Here is a 9,952-nt window from a genome sequence, read left to right as displayed (position 1 = left end):
CGCAGGACAAGAGTCTTCACAATGGATCAGCATAAAACCTAATACCTGTGAAGTCTTAAGAGGATTATGTGTGCATTGTCTCACTCTCACTTTATTATCATAAGCTCATAGGCCATTCATTTAAATGTTCGATGGAATCAAATATTTGGTTATATCTTGTCAGTCTCTGTTTAAAGTGTTATGAAGCCAACTAGTGTTAAAATAATTTAACCACTTAAACCCCAGCATATTGTGGAGAAAGATCACTGAAAATAGCAGATCTACAAGCTCACAATGCAACGCAAGGCGTTGCATTGTGAGCTTGCAGTGGTCAACAGCTTTCCCCACCCACAATAACAGAAAAGACACTGCATAAGCCCTGAGGGACTCCGGTTACCCATATGGGGTTTGAGTGGTTAAAGGAAATATAACAACATGATAATAACTAATTGGTTTATGATACATACACATCGCTATATTGACATGAAACTTTCTCGTTTAAAAACTATAGTAAAATATATTTAAATCTTGTGCATATGGCATCTATATAGTGAAACTGTGGCTTCATTATATTTGCATCGACAACGCACTTTTATTTTTTTCACGTCCGTAAATGCCTAGGTAGGAACTATTAATGCATTGGTCGCAGGCTCGCAGCTTCAGCACGGACAGAATTGGTCGTCGTACACAACACAAACCTGTTAATGGGACCCCCTCTTTCTTTGGTGTTTCGCCCAGGTGGGCGTCGTTATATGCCTAAATCTAACCCTAACCTCACAGAAAATATGTCTTAATCCAGTGGTTGCTGCTATTTTCACTACTTCTAAAGTTTTTTTAATGCCTTTTTTATTTAGATTTTTTTAATTAATAATTGTGAAAAAAATCAATAATAATGTAAATCTTCAAAACCACGCCCACCTGGTCAAAACACCTGGGAAAGAGAGAGTCTGACTTGTTCATGGCGATTGAAACGTTGACAGCAGCAGGCATGTATGATTTGTTGCTTACTTTGTTTACATTATAGTTTGCATTCCATGTACATGTTTGTGCCTTTTTACTCTTGCATCCAATTTAACGAATCAACACCGGTTTCAGTGTTGGGATATTTGTTTCTTTGATACAAGCTAAGGTTACATAATGCTAAATGAAGTAGTGGCTTTGCTATGTTGCAACGTTAGCTGGCAAACAAAAGCTCAAAGCTGTCTTATATATCATTCAATATATGAAAATACAACAGTGAAATTACACTGAGGAATGTAGAGTTTTTTATTACTCCAAATAAACAAACATTAACGTTCAGTTATGTTTAACAACGTTAAGCCCCTTTGTAGTGGTGGAAAAAGTACTCACACAAGTAAAAGTATCAATTCTATACTAAAAAAAAGTCCGGAATTTAGAATTTACTTGAGTAAAAGTGAAAAGTATTGGTATCAAAATGTATTTAAAGTACCAAAAGTAGAAAGTACTCATTATGCAGAATGTCCTATTTCACAAGTTTTCAAATGTATACAATGTTTTAAAATATTTTAAAGATCTACTTGTAGATCTGCTATTTTCAAATGGCCGAAATATATATAGGGCTGAAGTGGTTCATTTATATTTTGTAATAATAATCAAAATGAGTAACTAGTAACTAAAGTTTTAAAATATTTGTATAGGAGTAAAAGTACAGTATTTGCCTCTGAGATGTAGTGAGTAGAAGTACTCACTACGTCTTTACTGGAGTAAATACTCCAGTAAAGTAAATATTCCTCAAATTTGTACTAGAGTACAGTACTTGAGTACATGTACTTAGTTACTTTACACCTCTGCCCCCTTGTCACTTCTGAGCAGCTATAGCTAACTTGTCTGTGACTCCCATCCGACGCATGTAAGACTCAGGTTCCTTGTACTGGTGTTTATTCACTTCAAAACAACGTAGAACTGACAATACATACAGAAAGACAAAAAACAAAACACCAACTTGGGCATTCTGACATTCACAATAATGTACATGACTTTCACAGACTCACAACAATTACCGACCACTTTGCCTGCTTGCACACGAATGGGGGTGGGGTCGACTTGGATACCTCAGTCTTTCTGCAAAACCTTTGCTTTTCTCTTCTTTACATTCTTTTATTTCACTTTCTTCTATTTTACTTTAATTTCTTTCTTTCTGTTAAACTCTCCTTCTCTCCTCCTGCTCTCTCATAGTGGAATGAGTGCTGCTGCCCTCTTCTCCAGCATAACAGGTGTCACCAACATACTTGATTACCAAAAACACAGCTGTAACAAGTGACACCTAATTGGAAAACTTGAAAAACACATAGAACACACATAGAGCGCCCCCAAGAGACATGCCACTAGAAGGACAAATACACAAAAATAAACAATGACCTGATGCCAGCAGTAACAATGTTAACTGAACAACTGAGACAGTCAAAGTAATAATCTACCTGTGTTTTCCATACAGCTGGAATACGTTACACGTTGCCATAACAACTCCAGTCTGCTTTAAGAAGTCATTGTAGAAAGGAGCCATGCCGACTGTGGTGCTGATGGACGTGTCTTTGTCCATGACACGGCCAGTGTCATTGGAAGTCAACGAAGAGTTTCAGAGGAAGAACTTGGCTGTTCATGGACTCACCATGTTGTTTGAACACATGGCTGTAAATTACCGTTTGGAGTTCACATCACTGGTGGCCTTCTCTTCCCTCTACGAGCTTTTGGTGCCTTTCACCAGAGATTACAACACATTACAGGTAAAGCCACATTTGTTCTGCAGCGTTAGTGCTCGACCAAAATAACATATTTTCATTGGTCATCACTTTGTTGTGACACGCTATGTGTCGAGCATCACATTGCATGTCACTTTATTGCCTGTGTGTGTGTGTGTGTGTGTGTGTGTGTGTGTGTGTGTGTGTAATGATTATATTCCTGTTGACACTGGAACTAATATTCTGGGAATATTTCTGGGACTAGTCCGTTATCTGTCAATTATCAATCCTTTACAGGAGGCTCTGAGCAATCTGGAAGACTATGACAAAACTTGTCTTGAATCAGCTCTCAACGGAGTCAGCAACATAGTGCAGCAGGAGTGGGGCAGTTCCTGTCCCTGTCAGGTATTCTTCAGTCTCTCCACCTTGATCACTGGTTCATTTGTAATAGAATGAGGTAAAGCAACCACGATGTAGATAGTCTTCTCATCCACATTAGCCTTTGTTTTTCCTGTAGCTGGTGCTGGTGACAGATGGGTCTCTTGGTATTGGAAAAGGCTCCTTGCGTCATTCCCTGCAGACATTGAAGCACCGTGCAGAAGACAAGAAGTTCCCACTCCCCTTCCCTTTTCCTGCCAAGCTGTTCATCATGTGTGTCGCCAATGCAGAGGAGGTATTGAGTCTTTATTTTTTATTGTGTTTTTTAATCACATTAATTCTGAATTGCAATTGTAACGAGCCACTCTGCTACACTAGCACTGAATTCTGCGAGCTGGGGTAGGATTGCATTTTGTGCTTCTTTATAGACAGGACAGTGAAGTGACACTGTGTTATCCTTTTAGCCTAAATGTCTCACTGTACTCTGCGCTGTTTACATTTCTGACTAATCAAGTATTCAATCAAGGTGGGGAGAAGGAATGATGATTGAAATTCTTTATTAGGAATAACCCCTTGAGATGTAGCATCTCGTTTTCGAGGGGGTCCTATAATGAATGAGATGCAGCACACATCATATGATTGACACACTTAACTGGCCACCCCATCAAGGCAATATTTAAGGGCATCAATCTAAATGGCCTTACGTGACGACACGTTGGCAAGCACTATAGAGCAATTTCATTTGAATAGATTTAATGGATTTTGCAACGTTCTACTACATTTCTGTAGTAGTCTTGGTCAAAACATTCAGGTCTTTAATGTAATGTTAGAACTGCTAAAGGTAGCTGCATTCTCCACTAGAACAGTTCGGTTTGGGAGGGTTCCCCGAACCGAAAAACGGTTGACAGGCAAATAGCAATTCATACCGCCAGTCTGCCACAGAACACATTTGGAAGTCAGACCCCGCCCACCACAGCTCATGCTATTGGTCATTGGTCAGTGTAGACTACAGCCAGCATAATACCTGGATATCGCAACATGCTTTGGGGAATTTATGGAGGTTTTGCCCTTTCTAGCGCTAGGTTGTGTTTATGAATGGTCACTAGAGAGAGATTGCAGAAGTGTTTGTACCTCCTGGAAGTTGGCTAGTGTCTCTTCCAAACTATCACTGTTTTTCACTCTTCACTGTTGATAGTATTAAGCTGGGCTGAATGCAGAAACAAAACTCAATATATCACGCCCATCTTGAACGTCTGACCAAGTTCTGACCAATCACAGTAGCCGAACTAGTTCGGCTAATAACAACATCTCTACTCCACTGAACAACAAAATCTGCTCTGAGACTGCCCACCCTATAGTTTTGGGCCAACCGAACAAACTTGGACTGTTCTAGTGTAGTATGCAATGGGCTTAAGTGTAAGACATGTTTTTCCGTCCTTGCAATATTTGTTGTTCACATAAGAATATATACTGATAGAACATTTATTCCTTGGCGAGTATGTACTGTATATGGGTTTGCATTTCACTTATATTGGCCTCCTAGGCGTAGGGTGATGCTGCCACCTAGAGGAGTTTGTGAAAACTTAAGAATTCACCAGTGAGTTGGTGTGGTTTGGTTTGGTTTAGTCTAGTTACCTAAAACAAAGAGCTATTGTTTGTGTCCTTGACTGATTTAATAGGATATGTCCAAAAGTTGCACACAAACCTTTGTGGGAAAGGTTGGTCAAGGGCCTTTGGAAGAACTGATTTTTTACCATTGATTGTAAAAAAAACAAAGAAAAAAAAAATTGAAATAACTTAGGCTTATTCATTATTAACCCACAATATATACTCTCTTTATACGTGCATACAAATATTTTGTATATAGTTGTCTCTTCTCTTGTGCTTGTATGGAAAATAAGGTCTCTTGTTGGTTTTTCATTTACAAAGCTTGCACTTTGTGGGTCTTTGGTGGGTTGGAAGTAACACTCGAACTCCACTGACTGTAAACATATGTGATCATGCACCAGCTGGGAGAAGGAAGGTCTCAGTCAGTCTCCCCAAATCCCTGCTAATGTTTGGAACATGTCAAAATATGCTGCTGTTCATTCGCCATCCCCACAGTTCCAGTTTGACTTTGAATGCGGCCACTAGGCGCCAACTCAAATTCAGTTTCCATTCTCCCCCTATCACAAAGCTTTGAGTGGAGGACATGTGCTTTGATGTGGTTGATCTTTTTTCACGTTCATGTTTGCCTGATTCTGGTTTTATACATCCTGGTTGTGCCTTGGTTGTTATAAAGTGAACCACTCTCTGTTTTGTAACTCTAGCTGCAGATGACTGACACTATGGACAACTTGGAGGAACTACTTAATCTCAGTGGAGGAGAGGGACAGATCTTCACCATGGAGGGACCGCTGTGCTTGAAGAGTGTACAGGCCATGTTTGGGTATGTCTGTGTTTACAATTAATGCCTGTGGCTTCTCATAGGAGCTGTGTCCAGCAAGGCATTTTTCTTCCTGAGCTATACTATGTTTTCAATGGGAGCGCCGTGTATTTAAGCTATGCTGGTAATGTCAGGGCGTGATGTGGCACTGAGTGTATTCTGCGCTGCTCATGGTGGAAGGAATAGGTTATCACATGAACAAAACAGTTTGAGGACGACTGTTTTGTAAGATATTGATTAAGAAATGTAGTAGTTATTACACGAAAGACTACATAAAACAGTTCTGACTCATATGATGTATGATTTATGCCAATTTCTGGGGTGAAAAGCTGGTTCCAGGCCCTTAATGCAACTAAAAATGGCAAAGTATTGTCATGGACACACCACACTGTTTGGGTTTAATTTGTGACATTACTGGACATCTTGTCCAGTAAGTTCCAGAGCGGCCAGTAAAGAACATGCAATAATGTCAATAAGAAAGCTCAGTGTAGGTTTGGGAAAGCACACCTCTACGACCCCTACGACACAACAAACACGTCTTCCAGCCATGAAATCATAGCACATGGTGGGTATTATTATAAAACGTATTTTTGTGACACACCTCTTATCCACCTTATCTGCTCCATTTCCTCCAGGAGACTGATTGACCATGCATACTCCCCCTTACATGCTGTGCTCCACTGTGGCAACCTGTCCTCAGATGTACAGGTCTTCCCTCGACCAGAGCCTGTAGTGGTGGATGAGGAGGTGGACCCCATTCCCAGAACTGTCAATACAAGTAACCCATCTTGCTTGCCCATTGCAGTTCCTACAATAGAGGCTTCTATCACAAGTGTTTATTATATCATTTGATATATTTGTTGCAGATTTGGAGATTGTGGGCTTCATTGAGATCGGCGACATCTCCAGTCCCCCCGTCATATCCAGACATCTAGTGCTACCCATTGCTGTAAATAAAGGTTTGTGGTACAACATTTTCGAAGGCATGTTACCGTTATTAGAAATGGGCTCTCAATGCTCACAATGTGCCGTGACACATTGTGAGCTTGTAGATCTGCTATTTTAGCTTAATGCTCGTAGACGCTTTGTCTATTTTTGCTAAATGTTCATCTAATATACCGAATCTTCGCCTATTGTGACATGCCCAGAATAGAGCTGCTAGGATTTATGTGGTTAATGGGCGTTGTTATTACAGAGGTGGATGAAGTTGGCACAGGAGCCACAGACGAGCAGCCCGAGGAGGAGGCCTCGGCCAGTCAGATGGCAGGGAAGAGCCCTAATTTCTGTGTCCTTCTACATGGCAGTCTGAAGGTGGAGGGCATGGTGGCGCTGGTCCAAGTGGCGTGAGTAAAAACGATGCTTCATATGATCTACTAAACTTGAACACATTTCATCGCTTTCGGGCAGAAACCTTGTATGTCCTAAAACATTACTTTTCAGGAAATTGAAAAAAGAACCTTTTTTTCCAATGGATCCAATGTAGTTATTATTTAGTCACATGGTCTTGATAATACTTTTTATTGGTTATTTATAACCCACAAACAGACTTACCCACTTTCGACTTGGTGTCCCATACCATTTTCGATTTTTCCAATATATATATATATTTTCAATACTTTTTCATGACACTGTCATACGATGAAGGATAGACTATAAAATAGGGCATTCATTTATGAAAAAAACATACAAAGAGTTACAAGGTCTCTTCCCAACAGCAACAATTTGACATATTCATGTAGATCATGTGAAATGTCTAAATGTTATTAGGGTACTAATAATCTGTCTGCAGGCCAGACTGGTACGGTATGCTGTACTCCCAGGCAGACAGCAAGAAGAAGTCTAACCTGATGATGTCTCTGTTTGAGCCTGGTCCAGAGCCTTTACCCTGGCTAGGGAAAGTCTGCCAGCTGGGACCAATATCAGGTAACCTCCTGTTCCCACTATGCTGGCACACAAGGTTAATAGAAGTCAAGGTTCTCTTCAGCACACACATTTCGAGAAAGCGGCTAGTAACCTATCTGCATACTTTTAGCGAGCCCTTTGTGGGCAGACCAGTAAATGGCACCTGCCATTGGTGGATTTGACTGACAGGTGAAGCTTGGCTACACCAGTATTTTATGCCCCACTGTTTAAAAGAACACTTTGCCAAAAGTGTTTTAACTGCTGGCGTTGTCATTATTACACCAAATAAACATATTATTGTTAGACTCCCCAAGTTTTATTTGACTGATGACACACTAGTCCGTAGTCCAGTATAGTCCAGTTGAGAGTTCAAAGGCTTTTGTGTACATTATCAGTTATCATTATCAATGAGTTAAATATTTACATCTGTTTCCTGTGTGCCTGTGATAGTCTGGCTTGATTCCCATTTTACATGAGAGGATTCTTGTTTCAGAGGCTGCTGAAAATCCCTATGGAGAAGATGATAGTAAAAGTCCATTCCCCGTACAGCCGTCGATTAAACGCAGCTACGCCCAGAATGTCACTGTTTGGATTAAAGCCAGTGGGCTTCAGGTATGTTACCTGCAGTTGCTTGTGGTCTTCAACGTTTTTTTTTTTTTTTTCCAATTGCCGGATGATTTAATTGTGCCTTTTCTGTTTGTTCGTTTTTTCTTTCATTGGTAAAATATTTCAGTAATGCAAAATATTTTTGTTGTTGTTAAAATAAGTGTCACTCTATATTAATATACTACTCACTGTTATAGAGTGTTTGTTCAGTAACAGGCTCCCCAGGCGGGCTCACTAACCACTCAGCTATGCCCGCCCCAAATATAACGGTAATTGGGTACTCTCTCCTGATTGGGTGATATTGGCAACCCTCATTGTACACAAGACCCCTGTTACTGAACACACACTCCAATAGCAATGATTACTATATGAATATACTATAGAGGTTAAATCTTTTCAGAAAAAACGTTTTGTTTTGACCATAACACCACTTAACCTACCTTTTAACCCTGAAAGCAATTTAATGTAGCTGCCACAACCCTCGTTAAAGGGGTACCACAATGTACGTACATCAGCATGTTCTCGCTAACCATGCCAGAGTGAAACCCAGTGATTTGGAGGAAGTTAAATTAATATTTGCAAAATGTGGAGTATAACAAGACAAGATTCTGAAATCCCGTTTGCAGCCCCTAGACACCATGCTGCCACCCTGTTGGGGGTGTACTATAGATGTTGAAGCTACTGCAGCCAAAGTCTTTTGCCCATAATTCCACCACACCAACTTGCGCTTTTGTTCATCCATTTTGACAGCCTCAACCTCCCAGATATCAAGACAGTATAACATTGTCGAAATGACACACTCGAATGGTGGCACTTGGCCATGGGGTAACCAAAATCAGTAGGGTTCATCCTCTGGTGTTAATAGCCGTACAGAAATTGTCATATCAATCACTTGTTGTTGATATGTTGTTTGAGACCAATGTGTTAGAAGGACCGACTCACCCACCCATACTTAGAACCCTGCATAAATATAGATGCATATCGCTCCACAGACTGACGTGCAGAAGATCCTGAGGAATGCCAGGAAACTGCCAGAGAAGACTCAAACATTCTATAAGGTAAAACCCATGCTGGGGGAAAAAAAAACTATTTTCTATAACACAATGTTATTATTATTATAGATTGCTGGTCTAATTTCTCTCAAATATATTTTCAGCCATTTTTGTATATTTTAAAGGTATACCATATATTTCTGTTATTTATGGGAATAACTACCAAAGCAGATCAGCTTTTAAGCTCGTTATTAACTGGTTGTTGTGTTTCTGTGAACGCACCAGGAGCTGAACCGTCTGCGGAAGGCTGCCTTGGCCTTTGGTTTCTGGGAGCTGTTGAAGGGAGTGGGTGAGCTGCTGGAGCGGGAGTGCACACTGCTGCCAGACTCGGCACACCCAGATGCAGCTTTCCAGCTGTCCCATGCCGCCCAGCAGCTCAAACTGGCCAGCACTGGCGACTCCCAGTATGCCGCTTTTGACCACAACATCGCTCCCATGCATACAGACTTTTCAAGCTGAGTCTGGAACAATGGACTGCATTAGCACACTTTCATATTTTTATTGTAATATTTTTATTGAGCTTTTTTCTTTTTTTTGACAGTCAGACTGTTTATGTCAATGGTGCGGACTGTGGATACACGATTAGGAGAAAGCAGGTTTTTGCAAGTGGTCAGCAGAACAAAGAACAATTGTTTCAAATGCCGTATACACTGGTCATTTAGTCCCATGTCACCCACGATAGCAAAACCTGCTCAATAACACAAGGTCCATGTTGTAATTGTTGGTGTACTGTGTGTATATAGATTTTGTAACACTGTTCCAAATATAGTCTTTTTCATGAGCTTGACGGTTTTATTTGAGAACCTTTATTCCGTATCAAACTGCCACATTTCAGAAATACAGGGGATTTCACGACATTCAGAATACGGTTAACTGTCAAATTCCACATAAATGAGGAATAGAAATGTTAA

General features: G+C 40.4%; 1 protein-coding gene across 2 annotated transcripts; it reads left to right on the top strand.

The window, feature by feature from the left end:
* The first annotated feature begins 922 nt into the window (after positions 1–922).
* Positions 923–9,822, top strand: ints14 (integrator complex subunit 14). 2 transcript variants are annotated; one of them, XM_084059321.1, is made up of 12 exons: positions 923–965; positions 2,435–2,723; positions 2,976–3,083; positions 3,196–3,351; positions 5,366–5,484; positions 6,117–6,259; positions 6,348–6,440; positions 6,677–6,824; positions 7,271–7,404; positions 7,877–7,995; positions 8,982–9,047; positions 9,267–9,822. In XM_084059321.1, the coding sequence occupies exons 2-12, from the start codon at positions 2,502–2,504 to the stop codon at positions 9,498–9,500; spliced, it is 1,542 nt and encodes a 513-aa protein (XP_083915447.1). In that variant the 5' UTR covers positions 923–965; positions 2,435–2,501; the 3' UTR covers positions 9,501–9,822. The 2 variants fall into 2 exon arrangements, with proteins under 2 accessions (XP_083915447.1, XP_083915446.1); XM_084059320.1 differs by having other exon boundaries at positions 925–969.
* The last annotated feature ends 130 nt before the right edge of the window (positions 9,823–9,952 follow it).

Source organism: Gymnoscopelus microlampas (genome assembly GCF_963454915.1).
Source record: "Gymnoscopelus microlampas genome assembly, chromosome: 6".
NCBI classification, from domain to species: Eukaryota; Metazoa; Chordata; class Actinopteri; order Myctophiformes; family Myctophidae; genus Gymnoscopelus; species Gymnoscopelus microlampas.
The sequence above is the reverse complement of the archived record's forward strand: the minus strand, read 5'-3'. Positions and strand labels throughout refer to the sequence as shown.

Coding starts and splice junctions, on each gene's coding strand:
- ints14 (XM_084059321.1), top strand. CDS start 2,502: ATGCCGACTGTGGTGCTGATGGACGTGTCTTTGTCCATGACACGGCCA. Junction 5,485..6,116: donor AGTGTACAGGCCATGTTTGG/GTATGTCTGTGT, acceptor CATTTCCTCCAG/GAGACTGATTGACCATGCAT. Junction 6,441..6,676: donor ACCCATTGCTGTAAATAAAG/GTTTGTGGTACA, acceptor TTGTTATTACAG/AGGTGGATGAAGTTGGCACA.